Source organism: Mycteria americana, chromosome 1 (assembly GCF_035582795.1).
Source record: "Mycteria americana isolate JAX WOST 10 ecotype Jacksonville Zoo and Gardens chromosome 1, USCA_MyAme_1.0, whole genome shotgun sequence".
Classification (NCBI taxonomy): Eukaryota; Metazoa; Chordata; class Aves; order Ciconiiformes; family Ciconiidae; genus Mycteria; species Mycteria americana.
Window position 1 is genome coordinate 131,108,154 of NC_134365.1, and position 25,417 is coordinate 131,133,570.

The 25,417-nt window shown below is 39.7% G+C and overlaps 1 protein-coding gene across 1 annotated transcript; it reads left to right on the plus strand.

Annotated features, from left to right (window-relative positions):
• Window positions 1-22,856: 22,856 nt before the first annotated feature.
• On the plus strand, window positions 22,857-25,034 carry NR0B1 (nuclear receptor subfamily 0 group B member 1). Its single transcript, XM_075491886.1, has 2 exons — window positions 22,857-23,445; window positions 24,790-25,034. Exons 1-2 carry the CDS (start codon window positions 22,857-22,859, stop codon window positions 25,032-25,034), a joined length of 834 nt encoding a protein of 277 aa, XP_075348001.1.
• Window positions 25,035-25,417: the final 383 nt, after the last annotated feature.

The window sequence follows — 25,417 nt, forward strand, 5'->3', positions numbered from 1 at the left end:
CACCTGGCACTACAGCTGGTGAAACTATCTAGTATCTATATAAACCTCACTGAGTAACTGTCTCACCATCATGAATAGACATTATTTTCAAAATACGCCTCTGTGGTAGGAAGATATTAGCCCTCTTTCACAGGCGGGAAATTGAAGTCTGAGACAGACTGTTTTATCCAAGGTCAGTCACAGTATCTGCTGTCCAAGCTGGGAAATGAACAGACATCTCCACAGTCTTACACAAGTACACTGCCAACATCCCATCTAATTCTCTCTTTCTGTTTATATTGAATATGACCTTAATTTAGGCTTGATATCGGCTTAAAATAAGCTGCTGCTTGCAAGCCTCTTGCAAGCTTGTAAGGAGTTAACACGGTTGAAGCTAAAACTTTCAGTAAGCGCGAGTTATTTTAATTAAAGCCCGCAACAGTATGGTATTTTTTCTACAAACAACAAGGACATAAGTCTCTACACAATAACTTTTTCAAATAATTAAAGAGAAAACTAGGTCAATGTCAAGGATTAAGTGGTACAGCAACACAAAGTTAATCAAAGTTAATATTTAATTCACCAGGAGAATAATCCCGTTTTGTTGTGTTCCAGACTACACTTTTAAATGAAGTGCTAAAATGGAAATGTAATAGTGTTTCACTTTATTTCTTTTCAATTCTTAGCAATTCTAAGTTATGCTCTGTAACGTCACATCTTCCATTGCTGTTAAAGCACATAATACCTCAGGGGTCCATGATTCCTGTAGCACAGTAGAACGTGTTAGATCTAAAGTCTGAAATTTATAGTGCCAAATTCGTATCATTAAGACAACTATATGGACTTTTATAATCAAGGTAACAGTGATAACACTTTCAGTTTCTATACCCGTAATTTTCAGGTTCTTTGCATGAAGAAAAAACTTCAGAAATAAAAATAGATAAAATCTCTTACTTTATGCTTTAAGATGGTGATTATCTAGAGACCCATTAACACATGGGAAAAAAATACAGCATCTAATGACAAGCAGATGAAACAGGTGGTAAACAGAAATAAATAAAGGTATCATTGGGAAAGCACAATAGGCAAATTTACTTCACTATTACATTATTGTGAAATTCTGGAATTCCTTCAATGCAGTGCCAGCATTTTTGTTAAACGATGCCTTTTTTCTCCCTCTCTGAGGAACATTATATTTCTATTGTCCTTGGTATCTCTTCAGATTTTGTTATTATGAAATCATTTCAGAAGAGTGTTTCTAGTGAAAAGAACACTTGGCTTGTCACTGTTCTTTGCTTTCTGAATAATGTACATCATGTTTTTAAAGGTCATAGATGGAACTTTTAATAAACAAACTTTTCTTTAGACAAAATCATGTCACTTAGGTGTACAAAGTCATAAACATTTTTGGTTTTCATTCTTGTTTACCAGACAGTCAAAGCATAGACACTGAGATAGAAGCTGAGCTGTTCTACTTACGTTTTTCAGCTGACCATAACCATTTTAAATCTCAGAAAAATAAACTCAAAAAACTCTCAATACAATCACTAAGTCAAGGAAACCAAACAATAAAAGAAGTGGATACAAGATACCTTTTTTCATTACTGAGTTACAAGGAAAAAGGCAAATCACAATATCACCAATAAAATCCTAGTCTCTGTTGTCACTGTATGTTATGATGATGTAGCTAATGAAAGTTATAGGAACTTAGGAACTGTTATGCACAACATCCAAGGAAAGCTGGATTAATGCTAATGGAGCTCAGACTAGCCTGGGACACCTGTAACAGATGCTATAAACTCCTCTGGACAGTGGCCTACACTTTTACAATTCTGTGAATTACCACATAAATTTATAACATATTACAAATTTTCAGTATCATATTTTAAATATAAAATGCCTCTGCTTTGAGTGATTGCTTTTCCATAAAGAAAACATATCAGTCTATTGTGTACTTTAAACCTCTGGACCTTTGCTCTTTTACTTCACAGCACATCACAGTATAATTGCATATGACAGTATGTGTCTGTATGGTATACTTGAAACTGTTAGACTGACAACTATGTACCATAAACTGCAGTCTAAAAATATCATTGTTAATGTGCTGAAACATCATCTTGTTGAGGTAATTTAGAGCTATAACACATTTCGCTTCACCTTCCCTGTCTCTAAGCTTTGTGGTGCAGTTCTTCTATTGTCCAATAATCATCACAAAAGCGGGTATACAAAAAGGTGAATTTCAAGTAAACAGAAATGAAAAATTAACTCAAAGAACTGTGTAATAAAAACAATGGAAGTGGTGCAATAGACATTTATGTGATTCAACAAGGAGCTGTGCAAGCTAATCAGAAAAAAAATAGTGATTTTATGCACAGTTCATGCAGTATGGATGGACATAAAATTGGCTCTAACCTGTAATAAGAGTTTACTTGCCTATTCTGTTGCTTAACTTCTGATTCCTGAGCTGGTGGATAAATTTGGTTTTATTGCTGTTCTACAGCAGATACAGTTTAAACTATCTGCTATTATTTTCCAAAGCCAAAAGTGACTATCGGCTTAGCAGTGCAGGATTTGGCATACTTAAGACTTTAATGATCTACTCTGAAACAGTATTTGTGAGTATCTGGAGGTTTATGTACTGAGAAACATGAAACTCTGCTGTATCCTTAATTCTGTTGCCGACTTGCTTGTAACAGTAGATAAACCACACTTATCTATTTCTCTTTCTGTAATTTATTATAAATAATGAAAAGGACAGGCTTTGTCTATCCCTAATTTACAACACATAAATAAGGAATTACAAGCAATTAGCAAAATGAGGCTCTGATTTACAATTTAAAAAAAAAAGCCCAAACAAAACCCAACAGAAAATTCCAGGATATGTTGGTTTGAATAAGGAGAGACTGATTTTATTTCATCTTTACACAGATACTAAGCTACTTACCCTCTACTGGCTATGCTGAATATTTTTTCTAAATATTACTAGCCTCATCACTCAGACCGCAAGTTGCTCATTGTATTTTAGGAGGCATATTATCCTCTAATGAATCAGCTGCAGCTTTCATTGGAGTATGGACAAATTCTTCTCTACAAATGGAATTTCAACAAGTAACTTACAGACTATAGGTATAGGAGACTGGGTACTCAGAAAAGGTGCAAAGTCATCTACAGCTGCCTATATGCTAGTGCCAGGCAGTTTGGTAGTGTTGTTTTTGCACTTACATGCACAGAATTTGCCCTTCCTCTGCTGATGTTATGAGAAAAGCCTCATAGGCTTGTAGGAAAAGTAAGAGAAAGCCAGCACAGTTTCATAATGTCCTGCTGATAAGAATGTCTGAACTATTACAGTCTATTTGAAAATGTCCTTGGAGCTTTTACTTAAGGTTCTCTGGGGGAAAGAAAAGAAAAGTCCTAATAGATCATTCTTCTAATAGTAATGATAGCAAATAGAACTGATATCAGTAAGCTGTTTTATATCAGGAAAAATTGCCTCCTGTTTATTTTAAAATAACACAGTTGAACCACATCTGTACTGTCTCATCTCACACGTTTTCTGGAGAAAGGGCTTCTCCTGCTCATTATTTAGTAAGGGAATAATAGAAAAAAAAAGGTCATTGAAAAATGGGCACTAGAAGCCTTGCTGAAATAATGTGTGGATATTCATAGTCTCTCTACCTATGACAACACTAAGTTGTTTGAGACAGTAAGTGAAACACACACTGTAGTCCCGCTTCAACAGTGATGCATGGTATACTCTGCATTTCTCTTTACCAAGTAATGACAGGAACATATTACTGTCTACTAACTGAAAAATGGCCCAGGCATTTTTGTTTACTGATGAAATTTTTTTGAAGGACTAAAAAAAAATTCTCCATATTGTGGTAAGACAAATGGTTTTGAGTTAGGTTGAGTTAGGCCAAACAAAGCAGGGAAGAACAAAGCAGGGAAAAGCAAGCTTCAATAGTGAAAGCTACAGAGAACCCTGAACTAGGAATCATAAGGGAAGAGAATGCTGAAGATAGGGTTACTGTCTTGCTTTGTTTTCTGATTATCACTAGATATTTCAAGTCAAAATCCAGGAATCAAATGTGTCTGACACAAGAAAAAGTGAGGCTTTTTCACAATACTTTCTGCAAAGACTATAAACAATATTTGTTACACACATCATTCTTGTTGAGTTGATACGGTAAAAATGAAGAATCTTAATTCCACTACAGGTTTTCCAACAACTGCATTAACCATAGGAAAGAGGAGTCAGACTTATTTTTTACTTGTTTGAGCATGTAGAGAAGACCTGTCTTAAATATAAGGGAAAGATTTAACAAATTAAATATAAAAGAGCTTGAAAGGAAAAGAAATCCTCTAGGCTTCTATTAAATCCATGAGAAAAACGATCAAATGCATCACTAACACAATAGTCCCTGCTCAGAACAGAACTGGGACAGAGTTAAATCCTTCCTTGTGTGGAGACACAGAGGAAAAGAAATACTCTTTGTTATTGAAAAATCACATAACTATGCCTATATTTTTGGCCAGTGACATGCAACAATCTTGCCCAGAGATTTATATCCAGTGAGAAGAAAGAGAAGTTAGTTCATTTGCTCTTTGCATGGAGACTAACTAAAGTATATGGCCTTTATCCTCCCCAAACCTGAATGCAGGAGCAATCTGGTTTTACTGTTTACATACTTCACGGCAAAGTCTTGTTCGTCTTAGTACATATTTTCCTTCAGAGGAAAGGCTAAAATGAGAATAAAAGTAATTATAAACCAAGAGGACAAAAAAATAGTGAATTTGCCTCATGAATCGTCTTGGTACAATTTAACCATTGACTGATCAAAACTAATTGATCAAACTAATTACGTAGACGTAAAAGCGTAGACACAAAAAGACATAATTAATACAGTATGAAACTGCATAAACAGATTCTGGGGTACCTTCTGCCTCCCTTAGGTCCTTATGAGTACAAGTAGTATTACAGATTTCAGAAGAAAGATACAGAGCACAGGTTACTAGATGTGACAAAATGCAGCCTTAAAAAAGAGAAAGGAAAACTAAGTTTTTGAAATATGAGAATTCTGCTGGACAAAAAGTACACTCAAATGGAATGGATTTCATCTACACACAAAGTATGTATATCTATATATCTCTCTATACATAATTATGTACAAAACATATGAACATATTTCAGAAAACTGAAAATAAAGCCCAGTCAAAAAATCATCTAAGAAGAATGAAGTGCTGTGAAGACAGAATGGGAGCAGGAGAAGCAAGACTGAACCTTGAAGTGTACAAAACATGCAAATAAGACAGTTACTTTGCCTTTAATAACAATAAGCTGTAACAGCAAAGAACATGGAGAAACTTGTAGGCTTTGTCATCTGAACTTTGAGATGCCAAGAGTGTTTTCAAGGCCCTCAGTGTGGATGCATACTCCAGCTGTACCCTGAATCCAAGACATTATGCGATTGTATCAAGACATGTTTCAATCCTAAATCATCCCCTCATCTCCAGTGCCTAGGCTCGGTGCTCTGTTGCACACGAACTCGAGGACATAGAGAAGTTTGTACTTGCTGCTCAATGTAACTACTGAACCTATCATCACGTTCTTATTTCTAATCTGTCCAATCTGTGGCAGAACCAAGGCAATTTGTGTGTCACACTCTCTGTAACTGCAGGCCCGAACGTCATATGGATGATAAACTTTTGTAAGTAGTAAAAGAACGATGTACATGAAACCAGTATCTGCCAGCAGTGCTGCAAGTGCTGCAACCTCTCAGCTATAGAAATGCATCTATTATCAGTTAAAAATCAATGCTGCCAACCATCAGGGTGGACAGCATCCAATTAAAACAAGTGAGAATGTACAAGAAAGTACATTATTTCATTTTAGGAAATTACTCTTTCTTTAAAAATGAACTTAATACTCTGGTCAGAGTAAAGATGAACATGGATTATTTAGTATACACTAGACACAGCCTAGTGCCACATAAATATGGAGTGGAGGGTAAAGCAAAATTGATTAGATCTCTAGCTTATCTATTAGTGATCTTGGATTTTTTCATACACAACATATTGTAGTGTTTCTACAGTTCTGAATTCTAAGTAACAGAATGCTCTAATGCTGTAATGAATATGCAAGGTATGCAGAATGTGTCTTCTGCCTTCTTTTGCTAGAGCTTCTTTTGCTCTAAGATCCTCTCTGTGCCATTCTCATCTTTTCCCAGTGAATGAAGCCAGGGCAGAAAAAGCCCAACAAGACAGGTAGATTTTCTCTATTTCACTGGTGAAAATGTCTGTTAGCAGAAGTGCAACCAAGAAGTAAGGAATAAACCAAGCCAAATATCCAAATCTGTTTGAATCATTTGGTTTGAATTTAGGTATTACAGGACTAAATTGCAAGGCTATGATAAAGAGGTGAACTGAGAGAGAGAGGTTTAACTTAATTTAATTAGGTCACAAAGGCACATTCTCCGACATTCTAAGTTTGCAAACATTATGCTCAGACCAGATGTCCTGAATCCACGGAAAATAATCATATGTCTGAAGTTAAGCACTGACAGAACTTTCCATGGGTTTGGGCCTTAAGTAATGCAGTTAACACTCATGATAAAACACAGAATGTGAAATGTAAAACTAAGGACTAACTTGACCCCATAAAGGTAGGATGCAATTTATATGAACACTGGTCAAGCTTCTGCTCCCCCTGATTACTGACTGAGCACCTTTTAGGACTTGGCTCACCTATGACCTTTTGGTACTGCACAGACTCTGAATAAATGAATAAAAAACTCACCATAACTAGAGGACTGAGTAGAAACTAATTCAAAGACATTAAAAATATTAGCCATAAAATAAAATAATAGTTATTGAGGGAAAGGAATGGATGGAAGGACAGATGGATGATGGATGGCTCTCAGAGTCAAAATAAAATGAGCTAGAGGGCAAATCCTCTCTACAGTTCACAACCTCTCAGAACAACTTTCTGATATAACTATGTCTGAATCATACTGCAGGTCATGAATTGTTTTTCAGTCACTCTTGTTATCCTGATGTTTTTTCCAATCACTTATTAAAATAAGCTATTTTCTAGGGGTTCGGGTTTGGTTTTTTGTTGTGTTTTGGTTTTTTTGTTTGTTTTTTTTTCCTGTCTCCTCCCCTTCCCCTCCTCCCCCATTAATTTCCAAATCAGTGGATTTGATTCAGTGTTCTTATTTTTTAACCAAAAGATTTAGGGCATCCCCAGACTGGTAAGTTGAACATTGAGCTACAGGTTCAAACCATTTACCTATTCATTTTCAAAAATACTACTCCTGTAACCACTAGGAAATCCATTTGCATTCTTATTACACACTTCTATGATCTAAATAAAAAATAAAACCAAAGCTGGCAGAGAAGGTTCTATGAAAATCTTTAAAACCAATAGTAAATCAAATGAATCTGTGTTGCTCTGTGATCTTCACTCTAATTGATTAGTGTGTTTTAAGAAAGCAATCGACTTTTCAGCAGTCATCAGATCTTGAACTTTTCAATTCATTAATACAGTCATGATCTGCTTCAGAAACACCTGCATTGTTTCAGAAGGGATAAAGTACATCCATATGGTGTATGATTACATATTACCGAGGCAAATTTAATATCATCCCTGGCATATAAATCTGAAATTTATGGAAATTTCTTCTTTTCTCTTGGCATAAGCAAAAAAAAAATGGTTTGCTTCTTGAACTAGATTTTCTCCATTGCCCTGAGTTAAGTACTTAATTCGCAGGTCCAGAAAAAAGGACTAAGCGTGTAAGACCATATGACCATAGAGGTAATAAAGCTACTTAAAGCAGAACATAACTGTACCAGTTTACTGAAAAAAGTCAACAAAAGAATTCAGTCACAAGCACTCATTTAAGGGTGAATTTAATGGAAATAAAAAATTGCATACATTTTTCTGACGATTTGGTGTTTAATTAAAAAAACAATCACATATCTCTTACATACAATTAAGTACCAAATAAATCTTTTGATATTCAGCAAAGAGTCTTATCTACTGGGAAAATGTAGATATGCTTTGACTATACAAATTTTGCTCTGCCTACTTATTCTACCCATCTTGTTTCCATTCCCTTCTGCATGGCTCTTGGCCTGCAATGAAGAAGCTAAACAAATGTAAAATTGCTAAAGCAAAGAGCAATGTGTTTCTCTATACATAACTCCAGGGTTCATTATTTTTAGACCTGTTTTCATCAGTTCACTACGGGACTGTTAAGCTGTACTCTTTCACTGACCAGAATTGCTGGGCTGAGCAGAGTTACATGCCTTGATAGTAGATATGTGATATGCAACAAGGTTATCATGTAGGTACAGCTGTAAATTGGGAAAATAGAAGTCATTCCTTCTTCATTAACCCACTATTTATCACTGAATTAAAACCTGAAGTTTTCACTCGTTGTTAACAGTCAAATCAGGGATAATAGCATGCAAATTGTGTGTATTAAGTTGGTGTCTCACAATGTTGGCTTTTTTTTCCAGATAGTGTCCTTGAGGATATTAAGTATATGCTTAATTTCAGCATAATGCTAGGTTTCTGCACCGGAAAATCTCTGTCACTCGATCTTCTTCCTGTTTGTTTATGTTTTCATTTAACTTAAGCAATTTAACACAAAGAACTAAAATACCACTCTGATGCCTTTAGATGGTTATGAAAGAACAGGCCCTTCTATCCAGCTTTTCTAATGATATTTTCTTCTTCCCAGCTCCCCTTCCCCAGGAACAGTGCATGTTTTCAAGAAATGTGACACAGATGTGAGATTGTAATTTCTGTGTTTTGGAGAAAACTACCACAGATATGACTGGATCCTGAAGTTAGGGGCCCTATAATGGTTATACAAGCATTTTCAGAGAAAAACTCAGGCTTTAGAGAATGAACACCTGCATGAAACCACCACACGAGGAAACAAAGAAGATCAAGGAAAATGGAAGGGGAAGTTTTGTAGAATTTAATCTGCCGTGGAATATTGACTGGGTGGTAAGGCCTCTGGCACATCATCAGCAGAGGACAAATAGGCCAATGTTCCTGATGGTGGTACTAGAAATGCTGATTACTCCATTGATGTTAACTTCTACTATTTCTCTAGAAGTGGCACTTTGATCTAGAACATTTAATAGCCAGCATGATTCACACCTTTGTGAATAGTGCTCACATTTCTCAGTGCTTCATTGATGAGGAAATTGGCTGACCTCTGTTTCAGCTGATTAGAGAACCAAGTTTCCAATTTGTTTTTGTATGTTCAGCCAAATGAACATACCATATTGAATATGGCCTGCGATATTTTAACATTAAGGTGTATGCCCAGCCTGGTGTGGAATGGGGAATGAAGCAGGGAAGCCATAAGATTTAGGATTAATCTTAGCCTCATTGAATCTAGGAGAAAATTTGCTGCTGACTTAAACAAAGCCATAATTCCACTGGTAGATTTGCTCCCCAATTCTGTTTTTGATTTGCTAAATAACCTCAGGCAAATAATTCCACCTCTTTGTTGCTTGTCCTCTCTGGCTTTGATCCTCGTCAGTCAATTGTGACAGTCAACTGTTGACAGTCTCTTACTACTAGCTACAGAGTTCCTAAGCACAATGCCACTCTTATCTCAGTCTTTAGTTATCATCATCCTACATAAATGACAATATAAAAGCAGACTGTATCAGGAAATCCATGAGCACTCTGGATTTTCACTAGGGCCAGTTGCAGAATTGCTGGGGATAATGATGAGTACTTACACATGAACCCTCACTGAAGAGAATCTTTTGATAGCTACAGACAAGAGCAAACACCTAATACAGAAAACTGCAGTACTCTCAGACGCATGGCATTGAAAAGAGTGTATTGATACAGAGTACCTATAAACCAGACAAGGTGAGAGAATTTAGAATAGGCTCTCTCACCACATTCTTTGCCTTGCACTTGTAGCACAGATTACAGACGATATGTCTGTTTCTGTGTCACAAAGCCTACCGCGTGTCAACACTTACTCAGAGCAGGGCAATTTAGGGTGACAAGTACTACTTGAAATATGTCCTTTAACTTTCCTTAATTGTCAAACTTTAAGAGTTATCTTAAATTTAATTTTGTTGCATTTAAGGTCCAGCTTTACGATGATATAATTTATTTTGGACATTACCGGTGACATTGTTCTGCCTGTCAATGGAAACATGAAGGAATATCATTATAATGAATATCCATGGACTGACATAAATCACTCAAAATACTTCAGATATGCATGGAGATTTTCCATTGACCCTGTAATGACTTTAATAAAACTGTTTCAACATGAGCTGTGTCAGCAACAGAGATATGAAATGATGGTGTTTCAGCAACATCACCTCAGCTTTTAACTGTTTTGGAGAAACACTGTTAATTTTCTTTTAGTAGTGTATCATCCTTCCCAAATTACAGTCTCACAGTACAGCATAGACACCATATGCCAGGAACACATGGGATTTCCTTTGTATGTTGCTTCATAACATCAGGGAGCTGTAGTTATTACTTGGATCAAATCAAAGATATTAGGAGTATGTCTACTCATCAAAATGAAGATGTGAAAGCACTGTAGCTTTAACTTAGCCATAGGAATGAAGGTGATATAACTGACAGCCTGGAGGACTTGGACGGTGACTGTCATTTCCATCGTGTCATTGCTACTCCTTCTAGACTTACTAAAGCTACTCGTTTAATTTTGTGGGGTGGATAAAAACCTTAAAGGACTTTCTTTGAACAGTTGGAGGCACTGCAATTTTACACCAGCCCTAACACTGGTGTAATTCCAGTAATCAGAGAAGAATGCCATGAATCAGGGCGGCGTTCAGCATCTACCACAGAAGGGAGTCAGACTTTTCATATCCTTCGGTAAGCAAGACCTTGGGAAAAAAAAAAACAAAACACACTTGCACAGTTTCAGTTATAATAAGGTAATTTTTCTCTCTCCTCTCTTCACATTTTTAATTATAGTTTGATCTGCTTCAAAGTGAACTGGTCTTTGCTTACCTGGAAAGACTGGCAAAGATTCAGGCTGGCTTGGACATAGAAACTTTTATAAGAACTGAATTGCTATGGGACTTGGAGGTGGAAGGGAAGAAGATTGTTGAGAGGAAAAGGAGGTCTCCAGGGAACTTCTGGGATTTGTGTGTGTAACAGACCAACCCTTGTGAAGTTTGGTAAAGAAAAGCACACAAGTTTGCTTTAGGAGAAGTAAAAAGAAGCTACAGAAGTAAAAAGAAGCTACAAAATACCAGATTAAGTTTTCTACGCTTTATGTGGGAACTATTATTGTAAGAACAGAACATAGCTAATTAAAAGTAAGAAGTCATGCTTCAAATGAAAAGTAAACATGGCTGTTTTACTCCAAACTATCCCTCATGTAATTGCTAAAAGTTTTAGATATTAACATCTACAATCAGCAACATCCTCATTTCTCATTCTCAGGCCATGCTCCTGAAGTTCTGAGATTAAAAGTCCAAGGTAATGATGTGATTTACTGCGTTACGGGTGTATGGAGAAAACTTGCCCTTGAAAAGAGTGAAAGATTTAAACTGAATATGTTTATGGATGTAAGAAAGAGACAATAAGTGTCAACAATTACAATTTAGTGGGGTTTTTTTCTCCTTCTGATGTGGACCCTCTGCATGGTGCATACTGGTAAGCAAAATAAATGATGGTGTGAAAGGAAGAATTCTCAATCTTCCTCTTCTAAGGCAACCACATTTTCGAAGGCAAAACCTGGAAAGACATGCCTTGAGATGATAGCAAAATTAGTGAAATAGCAAAATAGTCATATTCTAGTGAAATTTCACTAGAAACAGAGAGGTACATGAAGTACGGTTTCCACAGGTTGGAAGGAGAAAAAGAGGATGCCTGCCTTCTCTAAATCCAACTCCTTATCCTGTTCCAAAACAAAACTAACCAACCCCCTAACAAGAGGTTACCAAAAAGAATAAACAGAAATATATTTATCAATCTTTCCTATTTCTATGGACCAACTATCTTAATTCTGTCTGTCCTTAAAAGGTCTCTCTCCTCTTGCAAGCTTTACTGTATTTTCAGTTCTTTTTCCTTTTCCTTTCTCTATTTCTCATCACTTCAAAATTTTCCACTTCCAGTTTTCTATGTTAAAGTTTTCCTCAACATGCCCACTTACTGTCCTTCATTTTTTATTTCACATGTACATCTTATGGCTACTCTATCACCATCCAGTGGCAGTGCCTTCGATCCTTCTTTGCAGTGACCTATTCTTTTGCTCATTCACACATTTCTCCTCCATCATGGGTGCTTCTCACCTAGCAACAAGATGCGTGTGTTTCACTTGCTTGCCCCTCTGAACTAAAGCCACTAGTACGGACATTGGAGACTAACAATGTTTTGCTCAGTAACTTTTCTGTTCAATGCTTTGCATTTTCCTGGATACCCAGTAAAAAACCCTCAGCAGTTGATTCAGTAATGATAAACAAACTTCCTCCTCTTTTAATTCAGCATTCAGTGTCTCTACCTTCTTGTCATGGTCACTGAAAAACCCACAAACCCTTCATATTCACCAAATGTAGAAGGAGTGTAACACTAGCCAATAATATTAATTTAAAGATTATTAAATCACAAGAAAATTTTATTTTTTATTTCAGCTCCCTGTGTTATCCCACAAGTGTGAGGTCATTTACCCGGTGTGCGAGACACCAATATACACACAGGGCAGAGGTATTTTTATTCCATGTCTGCGCAGAGATGGGTGCTAGGTGCTAGCTTTGTGGAGCTAGCACCAAAATGAATGAAATGAGCTAGTACCAAAATGAAATGAGAAAGGTGTATATATATAACTCAATGCTGTAAGCTCTTTTTCATCTTTGCTTCTAAGCAAATAAAAGAAAAATAACACATAGAATGTGTTATCCAGAAGTTAACATAATATAAATGGCATTCTCTCATGGAAACACACTAATTTCTAGTTCTAAATTAAGTTCCTTTATTGCTTGATTAGTATTCATAGCAGAACAATCTAAACTTTATTAAATTGATTGCCTATGACACCCTTATTGAACAATTAAGTCTGAAATACCATATGATCCTTGATTCCTGTGGGTTTTTAAGTGAAATTTATGCTATTGATTTCAGTGTTACTATCCCAGTATTTAGAGGTTTCAGAATGTTCTGAGAAGTGGACCTAAAAAATGCAAGCCTAACCACTCAAGTCTGTAGACATGCAAAGTGTCAGAAGATTCACACTCTCACAATTTCTTTTCTTTTCTTTTCTTTTCTTTTCTTTTCTTTTCTTTTCTTTTCTTTTCTTTTCTTTTCTTTTCTTTTCTTTTCTTTTCTTTTCTTTTCTTTTCTTTTCTTTTCTTTTCTTTTCTTTTCTTTTCTTTTCTTTTCTTTTCTTTTCTTTTCTTTTCTTTTCTTTTCTTTTCTTTTCTTTTCTTTTTTCTTTTCTTTTCTTTTCTTTTCTTTTCTTTTCTTTTCTTTTCTTTTCTTTTCTTTTCTTTTCTTTTCTTTTCTTTTCTCTTCTCTTCTCTTCTCTTCTCTTCTCTTCTCTTCTCTTCTCTTCTCTTCTCTTTTCTCTTCTCTTCTCTTCTCTTTTCTCCAGCATGTAAACAGGACATGAATAAACAAAGACTTCTAAGTCCTGTCATTTTCTCCTGCCTTGCTTGTGCAGCTAGTGATAAAGAGAAGCAAAATTATCTGTCCACATGACTCTGCTAACCTGGCTAATATTTTTTTCCTCAGAAATACTGTTTATGATGTTCTCTAATGATGCAAGGTCACAGAGTAAGCATTGCAAAGTAGTATCAGTTCAGCTTGCAAGGTAGTATCAGCTTGGGGTACACATCTGAGATGGAAGTACCTGGTGCAATAATATCTACGACCACACATACTAGAAGCTACACTGTAGAAGACACACAATGTGTCTTAAGAGCTCTGGAGATGCAAGAGGAATTATAGTAAAATCGATGTACTACTGGAAAAGCGAAAGAGGGCATCTGAGAAAAAACCCATCTAGAGCTATTGCCAAGAAGTATTATGAAGGTGGTGATAGTAGCTAAAAAAAAATATACAAGTCAAACAATTAACGGATTTGAGATAATGAAAGAAAGTTGCTGTAAAAGAAGGCATACATTTGACTACTGTAGTGAGTCACTGTGTTCTAGCAACACCATAAAGGTATTTTTAAAAATAATTGGCAAGTGTTGAATCAATGTTAATAGTTTTGCAATACTATCCACAGTATCTTAATACTTATCGCCTGTTTAACAGTTGATGATTACCACTTTAAGGCTCTGAAATGGCTTGAGTATCCACATCTTAATATCCAGCACAAAGTGGGAAGAAGTTTGCAGCTTTGCCTACATTCTTTACCAACCAAGGCTGACTTACAATTCAAGTGCTTCACTACAGGCTTGCAATTCTGCTTGTCATTACATTTCTTAGTTACACTCTACCTGCAAACGTACCCAATTGCATCTTTGTTTAGCTGATTCTGAGAAAGCCTAAATTGTCAGAGCCAAGAGTACTTCTGAGCTCTTTGACCAGCAATGTCCAGCTCTTGATTTGGGTGAACCCCAAGCATGCAGCACTTGTTCCTCTTCGCTTCGTATTCCTGCACCTTGGTGTCCATGGGAAGTACCTTTGTGTCAGGAAGCAGCAGGAGCAGCCTCCTCTGCAAGGGAAGGTGAGCCAGAGGCTGAGGATCAAAACAAGGTGGACAGGGGCTGTTTCCCCATTAACAAGGTGTGCATTCCCACAGTACCTCAATAAGTAGAGCGGAGCAGGTCCGGTGATGATGACCAGGGTCAGCCATAGTCCAGTGATCAGCAGGCAAGCCTGTAGCAGGTCCAAGGTCAAGCCAGGAAGTCAAGGCAGAGGGGTCAAAGTCAGGATTAGCAAAGCACAGGGCCAGGCACAGGCATATCTACAACATAGCTCAGACAAGGAGCAAGGGTCTGAGCATAAAAGCAACTTTTGAAAGAAGTGGGGGATGCCCCCAACAAGGCTTCTCACAGCTCTGTCTTGCATAGCTCTGATCTAAGGTTACACAATTGCACATATCAGAGTTGGCTTTGAGCACAGGCAGCTAAACCCTAAGGGTGGGGGGAAAGATGTTGCAGAACCTCTGCCCCTCACTTAGGGTCATGGCACCCTGTGTGCATGGATTAAAAGAGAAATACAGGGTGTTGTGGCCAAGCCCCTGATCTGGACAACGTGAACAAGGGAATCATGGAGTACACTATAATATACCACTCTGTCTAGGTCCAGCCAAAAGCAATCACTTAGATAAAACATTCTTTAGATTTCTGGTAAGGCATTTTCCTGAGTAACATGATATACCATTTAAAACATCAGCACTATGCAGTACCAATAAAAGACTTAACAAAGTTAAAAATTAAATGAACAAAACACACTTATCGAGAAGAATATTTCCATCTCTAACTCAAAGGATGCCTAGGCATTCTTGAATGATGATGATCAATGGTGATGAGGAGAAGTAATCCTAGGCCAAAAAACCTCTCCTCTTGGATTGCTGGACCTGTTTATATGAAATGCATTATAATGCAGCCAAATGCAAAATTGAAACAAGAAAGGCATCCTACCTCTGTTAATAAACAGCTCTGCTGTGGAAAGGAGGAGATCAGAAAATTATTTAGGGAGTCGGAGCAGACAAGCAATCTAACATGAGTTCCCACTGCAATGATGACTCAAAAAGACTAATATGATCCTTTAATGTATGAGGTCTAGAGTAATGAATGTGAGTTGGGGAATGACTATATATCTCTCTATAGCACTGGTGAGAACAGTGTAATTGGAGTACTCTGTGCAGTTCTGATGTCCACACTTCAAAGGGTCTTAGAAGTTGGCAAAAGTGTTGCAATGGCCACAAAGGATATCAATGGAATAGGTCTTAAGAAAAACGTTCAAACTGTTAGTTTGCAAGTTCTGTCTATAAGCTAAACTCTGGTTTAATTATTAAAAAATTAGTTACTATTGACAGGGATAATTCCTGTGTTAAATTAGCAGGGAAAGGTGTATCAGGAGCCTAGAAGTTATAAGCTGAATCTGGAAAGTAGTAGCACAGTGTTAATTTTACATAGTAAGAGTGATAAAATCCTGGATAAACAGCCAGTGGGGTGGTGGGCTTTTATCTCTTGGACTGAGTTTTCAAATCAAAATTGAATGGTTTCCTGCAGAGGCATAGAGATGAGCAGAAGCTGCACTTTAGTTAACAAAAGCTCAGTGTTTAACAGTGCCTTTAGGAAGTCCAGCAAGGGGAGCTGATGGTTCCAGCCAGCTTTAAATTCTCTGAATCTCAGACTAGCCAAGGATGTTGTCTGGCTGCAGCTGAGATAGATTAAGATGTTAGCACTTCTCACTGTACTTGGGGCTATCAATGACTGCAAGTACACTAGATGTACCAACACAACTGCTGGGTCACTCCCTAATCCAGTTTTGTTGAAATGATCTAGGTTAGCAAAATCCTGCCTTTAAAGAGGGTAAGCTAACCTGATTATTTTGACAAAACTGATAATGCAGTCTATCTCGTCTGCCAGCAGAACAGAATGCCAAATGATTTTCCTGTTATCTACAGAAAGTATATAGATTTAGAAACCTGGTGGATTGTGAATGAAGCAAAGAATGTAGCCAAAGAACTGTGGAAGTTATTTGACGATCATAAATATTTGAGATAGGATTTTAGATTTTAGGGTGAACCTATAAATCATTTATGCATCTGTCAAACTGATGTATGAAGAATGGTAAAAAGGAAATTAATAATTTTCTAATACCATAACATAAATCTGATTTAATGAGAAATTATATCATTGATTCACCAGAAGGACAGTATTTTTAAATATCCAACTTGGGTGAAATATGTCTGAATTAAAACCTATGGAAAGATGTATGGATTTTAAAAGCCCTCACATTGATTTTCAGGTAAAATGCATGCTAACTTATAAGCCTATTTAAATGTAAATTTTTTATTAGCAGCATATCCTATGATATTACTCACAAATGTAAGTGTATGTGTGAACTTGTCAGTCTCAATCAGCTGCAATAACGTACATATTTATACAGAAATTTCAACTTAAGAATTGGTGTAATGGATACATAGTGTCCTATTGCCACAGTAGTGCTAGAATGTGTTTTATTCTTTATGTCACAACCTTAAACAGTGTATTATTAAAGAGCTTAATTTGCCAGCTTTTTGCCTGTTATTCATCTGTTGTTCTGTATCAGCAATGTATTCCTCAAGGCAAAAAAATGTAATAAGCTCACTAATTGAAAGATATTTCTACACTAATATTTTATAACACAATTCCCTTATCCAAGCGTCATTAGCAAGAGTACAGATCAATTTCAGATGGTATTTAAAAGATTAATTTAAAAACAAAGATTCCTACAAGCCCTCTCTCTCCTACCCCTAGTTTTTCTGCTCTGAAACTTTAGGGTTTTACCTCCCTGAGGGAGAAGTTCCACATGGTGACTGAGCAGAGTAATGGCTTGCAGCAGTGGTCCTGCTCTTTCCCCTTTCTCCTCCAGCTCCTGGAAGGGAGGTCAGGCCACTCCTTTCCACCTGCTCTGGCACTCATCTGATCCCTAGCTGAATGAGTTCAGTTCAGTAAAATGGCAGAAAACTACATGTTTTTTCTTGATGGGTTAGTTTTTTTGCTGATTCAGCCAAGCAGAATTCTGCCATATCACAGGAGCGTTACAACTTGTAAGGCTGGGCAGAAACTTCAAAAGCATCACTGGGGAAAACAAAGCAAGGAGAGCACATTTCAAGGTATCTCATTTGTCTGCTACCTTTCTTGTAATGACTGTTATAAAAATGCTGCCAGCTTAGTAAAGGATTTGGCTCACCAAGGAGTCAGGTGAGTGACAGAGCTGGCACAAGGAAAGCAGTGGCAGCAAGTGTGTCTGTGGGAGTCACCACTTTCAGCTCCAATGAGATACTAGATTGGCTCAGCCACTCTTATGGGACTGCACCCTTAAGCATGCCACACTGGCAGATGTTTGGGAGCCGTATGAACTCACATTGGACAAAAAAATGAATTACTTATATTTAAACACTGAAACGGCCAACCCCCGCAACAGCCTACCTAAATGGTTTTAGGTTGCTGGAACCCACAGCTCTTTACAGAGTCCAAAGATCAATTAATCTTTTCTAATGGGAAGGAGCTGAGTGCCTTTAACTGCAAAAAGTTTATAGAGTTGCTTCTCTTCCCCTAATTTTGCTTCCCGTGAAACCTAGTTGCATTAGCTAAGGTGAATTAGCATACAGGTGCAAGAAAAAAAGGTCTGGGATATGTGAAGGCCTCCTTAAATTGGCTATCTGCCAGTGGAAATATGACAGTGAAGTGCATGGTCCATAAGAGTAAATTTAAATTCAGGATTCCTACTTCTGTATCCCAAATGCCATGGCCACATGATGCAAAGCACTGATGTGGCCAAAAAAAAAAAAAAATTCCCTTTTGCAGGTTCATGTTTTTTAAGGTATGTTGAAGGGTTGATTTTGCATCATTACAGTTTATACCAGATTAGACATCACCTACTTTCAAGCAGCTGGCAGAAAAGTCTAAAACTGGTATAAACTCTTTTTTATATACTCTGGCTAATTCCATAAAAATGTCACCATATGCTCATCCTGATCCAGAACAGACACATACTGCTAGGTGAGCTGGCGGTGGAATACAGTAATGACAGTCAAATCACAGCCTTAGGGCAGCTGCAAAAGCTCTGCAAATTCAGGTCAGCATCCCTTGACTGGGTACCCATCAACTGTCTTTGGCTCAGGCAGCATCAGTCAGGCTCTCAATATGCTCCCCCCAAGGAGTCCATTGCCTGTCAAGGAAGGAGGCAACAGTGCCATCAGGAATACATGGTACAGCATATAGGTAGAACATTGCTTATGGTGATACTTTTCCCTTAATCCCCACTTATTTTCAAGTGAACACCCCAGTAAAATAGGGGAACCATGAAAGGTGGTCAGTCTAACAAATGGACAGTCACAATGAGAAATGCATGAAAAACAGCAATACACTTAAATTCCAAAACCTTGTTTTAATGGAGTATTTCTCTTATACAAAAGACATCTTGCTGATCATATCCTCATAACATATTCCACATTCAACCCTTTTTTTTTCCAGAGAAAAAGTTAACTTCTCTTGTGCTAATTAGCAAATTGACTCTCAGCTTTACATCTGAACTTAACATCAAATTTTATCTTTCAGCACTTATACTGGAAGGAAAGGTAGGTATTTAGAGGATACCAGTGTCCAATTCTCCACTGGAAAAAAGCTCTCTTTCAAGCTAATGATGCACTAAAGCACTGATGGCATAAAAACAAATGCTTCTTTGGTCTTGTTCTGAAACTGAAGTCTTGCCCTCTGGCCAAGAACCAAATGTGCTACCAGATGAGTGATACAGAGACACTGAAGAGCAACATGAAACAGTAAGACTGCCAAGACTGCACTGTATCACCTTCATATCCAAGGCTTTTGTCTGAGTTAAAAAAAAAACAAACCCATTAAAAAAACCCCAAACAAAAACAACCAAAAAAGCCACAAATAAGTAATCCTTTGCCTGGAAGCATGTGAATCTATTCATGACTGTACCACAAGGAGCTTGGTAACACTCATCTAACATTAGATCTTTTAGCACAAATCAGGCACATCTACTTTTTGCTAAAAGTGTTTTCATGCATTTTCCATCAAAAAATAATTACCTGCCTGTGAGGGGTTTTGTTTTCTTTTTGGTTATAAATAGAAAGCTTTGTTGCCTTTAATTTAGCTTGAATGAACAGGCAGAACTCAGACTTGAAAATAAAGACTGTTCAAATTGCTAAATAGCAATGTGAAAAACAATAATAAATGTTTCTAGGACATTTTTGATGTTTTAGCTGGGAAAGAGAGGATCTACCCAGAATAAAATGCCATGTACATTAGGATACATTAAGATACATCAAGAATTAGAAAGAGAGAAATGAGTGCTTACATGCACTTATGAGAGAAGGAGGTACACTTATAACTACAGTAATGTAATTTCTGGCACTGCATAGTAAACCAAGTTTCAGTTTCAGTATGGGATACGCATGTTGACATAGTTATCAAAGACAAAGCCTTTCTGTATAAGTTGGTTTAGAAAATTAACTGTCAGCAAAATCATTATATGACAGTAGAATTGCATCTACATTCGAGAATTGGTTGAAAGAGAAATGCCTTGAAAAATTAAACACCTGCAACCAATATTGCTACATCAGGAAAAACTTCTGTTGTAGACCTGGTATAAAAGTTAAATATTGCCTTTGTCTATGGCCCTGTGTAAGCAGCATCCTCCCATAAGAAGCAGAACATTCGCATAATTGGAGCCCAAGGTCAAAACTGCAAAGGCAATGATCCGAGTCTCGACTGTACCGTGCTTTCCCATAGATACCTTCCAAGTTACATACTCATAAAAACCACAGTTAGATTCCACAGTCAGTCTAGTAATATGTACCTCATGGGAGAAGTGCTAGTGAAGCCAACTAAAAGCTTAGGGATACTAATTTTCTAAAACTTGGCAAGATTTATCTCTGAAGTTAGTGGACACCCCCCTAAAAAAACCCCAAAAACCCAAATAACTAAGAAGGAAAAAAACTAAAAAGGCAAAAATAAACCCTCTAAAATCCTAACATAATAATGTTGAAAAAACACTGATGAATATAACAGGAAACAATCTAGAATAGCAAGGAAATGTTCTAGACAAATAAATGAGTGCTTTTCCATTACCAGTGATACTTTTCAAATGAAAAATTTGGTCACATCTGATATTATTAAACTTGGGTTGGAATTCTAAGCATTTTTTTTTCTTAAAGGATGTTCGGTCGAACGTCATTGTTTTCGACTCCAGGGACCTGAATGACCCATCTGCAAACTAGACAACACTTCATTGGTGCAATGTAACAGCTCTCCACTACTGCAAAGCCAATAAAGGGCTTTATCATATTTGCGTCTGTGGAAAAAAATGCATTTCATAGGAAAAACCAAAAGTATAATAATCCAGATTTTGGACAACCTGCATTTGGAAAACAAGGTTTACTTGAGGCAGTGCTTTATATAGCTTTATATAAAAGTGCCTTTTGTGGCATTTCTAAAGAATATCCCTTCTGAGTCCAATTGTGAAGAAATACTTCGAAATGACTATATGACTCTATACCTATGTAAGCTGATAGGGTAGGACTGACTTCACAGGGAAAAGAAATTGCTGAGATCCAGCCTAAAGTTATTTTGTTTCTAAGAAATCCAAAGCACTCAATGGTATTTGCTTAAAAAACATGCATACTTTTATTGAAAGAAAATGTGGCTTTCCAAGGGTGATTTAGACATCCCTTGGTAGCACATATTGAAGGAATAGGTACATAAGATTGCTTGCAACTGGCTACTTTCTTTAAATCTGTGCCAAGGTTCTTCCAGACCACACGAAACATAAAATGTTTCTGTTTTAGCCCATATGCGGCACACAGAAGTAACTCTTTACTTTCTGTAGCGATTAACTACTTCTCTCTGCTGCATCCACTTTTAGTTAGCCCAGCTGAGAAAGTAAATGTGCCTATTTTTCATTCAAGAGTAAAATCACATTTGGACAATCACTATTCCCCTGTCCCTCTGGCATAAACATCAGGGCCTGGAAGGATTATTTCCTTGCTTTGGAGTCCATATGCCACTCGGAGGAGATGGGTCTCAGAAAAGTGGGTATCTAAGTCTAGGAGGAAAGATTCACTTCAGGACAAGTGGAGCCTGAAAAGAAAATGGAAATATTTTAAACTGATGGATGGAACAACATGAGATCAGAAAGACGGACCATGCATTGCAAAGCAGAGGAAGGGAATTATTCATGGGGGATGGTTTCATAGGGGATCCACATAGATGCTGCAGGGGTGCCAGCCCCAGGGCACCCTGAACAGAGCCTTGCTTGCACCCCAACCTCACAGAGCCACCCTAGTTTGGGCAGGAACATGTCTGCTTCTCCCTCCCTGCACAGTAGCACTGAGGTGTTAGTTAGGCGCATGGGACAGCACTCCTTAGGACAAGCATATGCAAACCCCCTTGATATCATTAGCGGCGTCTCCTTCTTCCCCTCCTGCAGGAATTTTATTCTTTGGACCAATTCCGCCCTCCCTCCCCCCAATACACCTTTTCTCTCTCCTGCCTTAGACCGCTCGGCTACACATCGGGAGAACAGCGGGGTCGGTCGCCATTTTGCGACGAGGCCCCGCGGCGGTCTCAGGGGGCGGCGGCGGCGGGAGCTGCCCCGCACGGTGGCGGCGCATGGCGGGGGCAAAACCAGTGAGCGGCGTGAGCTGCCCTCCTCGTCCCGCCCTGCCCTGCTCAAAGAGGCCCGGGATAATATAAACCGGGCCGGGGGCCCAGAAAAAGGAGGAGACAAGGGGGGTCCCGCCGACCCGCACTGGGCGAGGAGGGAGGCGTTTGGCCGCTCCTGACGCCGCAGCCTATAGGCAGGGGCGGCCGGCTCGCCGGCTCCCTCTAGGCATCGCCGCCTCAGAAAAGGAGGAGGAGGAGGAGGAGGTGGGTTGGGTTTTTTTTCTACTTTCCCCCCCCTCCTCTCTCTCTCTTTTCCAGCCAGTAAAGAGTGTCTGCCCCTTTGAACCGCTGGTACAGCGCCTGCGGCTGCACACACACACACGCACACGCACACGCACACACACTGCTGCCGGCTATAAATAAGTTAAGAGCCGGGCAGCGGGCGAGCAGTGCGTGTCTCCCGGCGGGCCGAGGCGGGAGGGACCGCCGCCGCCCCGCCGAGCCTCCCAGGCGGCTGAGCCCGGCCGGCGCGGCCCCTGGGTGCCGTACCCCTGGGTGCCATGGCGTGCGTGGAGCGCTGCCGCTGCTGCGCGGACAGCAGGCGGCACAGCAGCATCCTCTACAACATCCTCAGGAGCGAGGAGCGGGCGGCGCCGCCGGCGGGGCAGGGGCCGAGGCGGGGGCAGGCGTCCCGCGGCTGCCCGTGCGGGTCGCGGCGGCGGGTGGCCCTGAGGAGCCCGCAGGCGGCATGCAAGGCGGCCTCGGCCGTGCTGGTGAAGACGCTGCGCTTCGTCCAGAACGTGCCCTGCTTCCAGGAGCTGCCCCTGGACGAGCAGCTCCTGCTGGTCCGCAGCTGCTGGGCGCCCCTGCTAGTGCTGGGGCTGGCGCAGGACCGGGTGCACTTCGAGACGGTGGAGAGCGCGGAGCCCAGCATGCTGCAGAGGATCCTCACCACCCGGCGGCAGGGCGAGCAGCCCCCGTCGCGGGGACCGGCGCCGGGCCGGCCCCACCACGGCCCCGGCGGCGGCCCCCACCTGCCCTCGGCCGGCGAGATTCAGGCTATCAAGGGCTTCCTGGCCAAGTGCTGGAGCCTGGATATCAGCACCAAAGAGTACGCTTACCTCAAGGGGACGGTGCTCTTCAACCCGGGTGAGTGACCGGACGCGGCGGCAGGGGTCTCTCTCTCTCACGGGGAGCCGGGGGGCGGGCGGGGAGCGGGCTAACGGGGAGAGCCCGCCTGTATCCCCAGCGAAGCGGGGCGGACCCGGGGCTTTTCCTCAGGGGGAAAGAGGTGGTGGAGGAGGGGGATGCGGGGCAAGATTTCACCCTACTGTCCCCTCCTCAGGCCCCCGGCTGGCAGGCAAGAAGCCGTTAACGGCCGCCCTGCCTGCCGCTACCGGCTAGATCGGGGATCCCGGGTGTTGGCGCCTTGCACAGAGGTTTTCCACGAATACAACAAACCCGAGGCAGTCTCTTACGAAAAGTTGGGAGTCAGCAGCGGTTCCCCGTTCGTTTCCGAGCGGGGCGCCTGGCGGCGGCGGCGGCGGCGGCGGCGGGGTCTCCTCAGAGGGAGGCGGTTGGAGCGGGGGGGTCCGCCCCGCCGCCGCGGGTCACTGGCCCTCCGAGGGTGGCGGGTCTAGGCGTGCTCTCTCCGGGAGGTTTGCACGCCGTGGAAAGAAAACAAGACAAGGCTCAGGGCTTCCAGGAGCAAAGTGCTGTTTCGGCTTTGTGTGTAGGATTTATGATAGGGTTTTTTTGCCATCTCTCTTTGTGGAGACTTCCATAGACGCAGCTCTACCAAGTGGTTGGTTATCATGTCGGTGACTTACCTGAAGGGTAGCTGGCAGGTTGGGTACGGCACTTCCTAAACATGCCACTACGGTGTGAAAGTGGGATATGGCTCTTCCTGCGCCCCCATTGTCAAACTGTTAGTTAGACTGAAAAGGGGAAATTCTGCACTCTCTGTCCTTCACTGTCCTTACTGTGGTTCACCAGGAAACTTTCTGTCATACGTTGGAGTTAATGCTTCTTGCCGCTTGTAATCGGCAGCTACTCAGAAACAGTTGTCAAAAGATGCCTTAAATGTGAATAACGCGTTTTGTAGAAGTGAACAAGTTAACAATTTTTATTGTCTTCCCCACCTTTAGAGGTTGCATTTGCCACTCAAAAGGTGTCTTGGAGAGCATTCTTCAATCAAAGTTTTTGTTTTTTCAGCTAATTCATTTAACACGTAAATGAATGTTGGTGAATGTTGTATTTTAAGTTTCTGTAGCAAAGAAGAGTATTGAATGTCCAGAACGCCAACATGATAAGATTTTGAAGTGCCCTATAAAATTTGGCATGTTGATTCTGCATACAAGAAGTCCTCTAGCAATTTCATTTGCGTCATTTCTTGAGTGATAAATACAATCTGTAAGCCGTTAGTAGTTGTTCTGTAAGAAGAATCTTGTTTTATAGACAAAATCTATGTAAACAAAATATTTTTCTTTTCAGACCTACCTGGACTGCAGTGTACACAGTACATTGAAGGACTGCAGAGGGAAGCACAACAAGCTCTAAATGAACATGTCAGACTCATTCACAGAGGTGATGAAGGCAGATTTGCCAAGCTCAATGTTGTTCTATCCTTGTTAAGATCTATTAATGCTAATGTGATTGCCGAACTATTCTTTAGGCCCATCATTGGAGCAGTGAACATGGATGACATGCTTTTGGAAATGCTTTGTGCAAAATTATAAAGGCGTGTAAAATAATGAAATGAAGTGAAAATAAATCCAATGCAAAGGAAGCCGTAGAGCAGAATAGTGTAAAGTACTGTAAATAAACTAACTTATTGTTTTTACATAGATAGTATTTTTGTATTCCATAATAAAATATTCTTCAAGTTCTGAAATTAATTTTTATTAAACACAGTGTTTTTGGAATAAGATTACAGTCATCAAAACAAGCTTTAAGGTTGTGGAGAATGTTCATATCCAAAGTTGACTGGCTATTCTCCTTCCATGTCTCTGAATAAAGATCACACTTACTATATTGTACTTTCAAGGTGAGTAATCCTTGCGTTTTCAAAAGAAGCAGCAGTCTAGGTTTACATTTTAAACATAGTTGGCATACAGAGGGG

Excerpts from the sequence above, each read along its gene's own strand:
- NR0B1 (XM_075491886.1), top strand. The coding sequence starts at position 22,857 with ATGGCGTGCGTGGAGCGCTGCCGCTGCTGCGCGGACAGCAGGCGGCAC. Across the intron at positions 23,446-24,789 it reads GACGGTGCTCTTCAACCCGG|ACCTACCTGGACTGCAGTGT; the intron begins GTGAGTGACCGG and ends TTTTCTTTTCAG.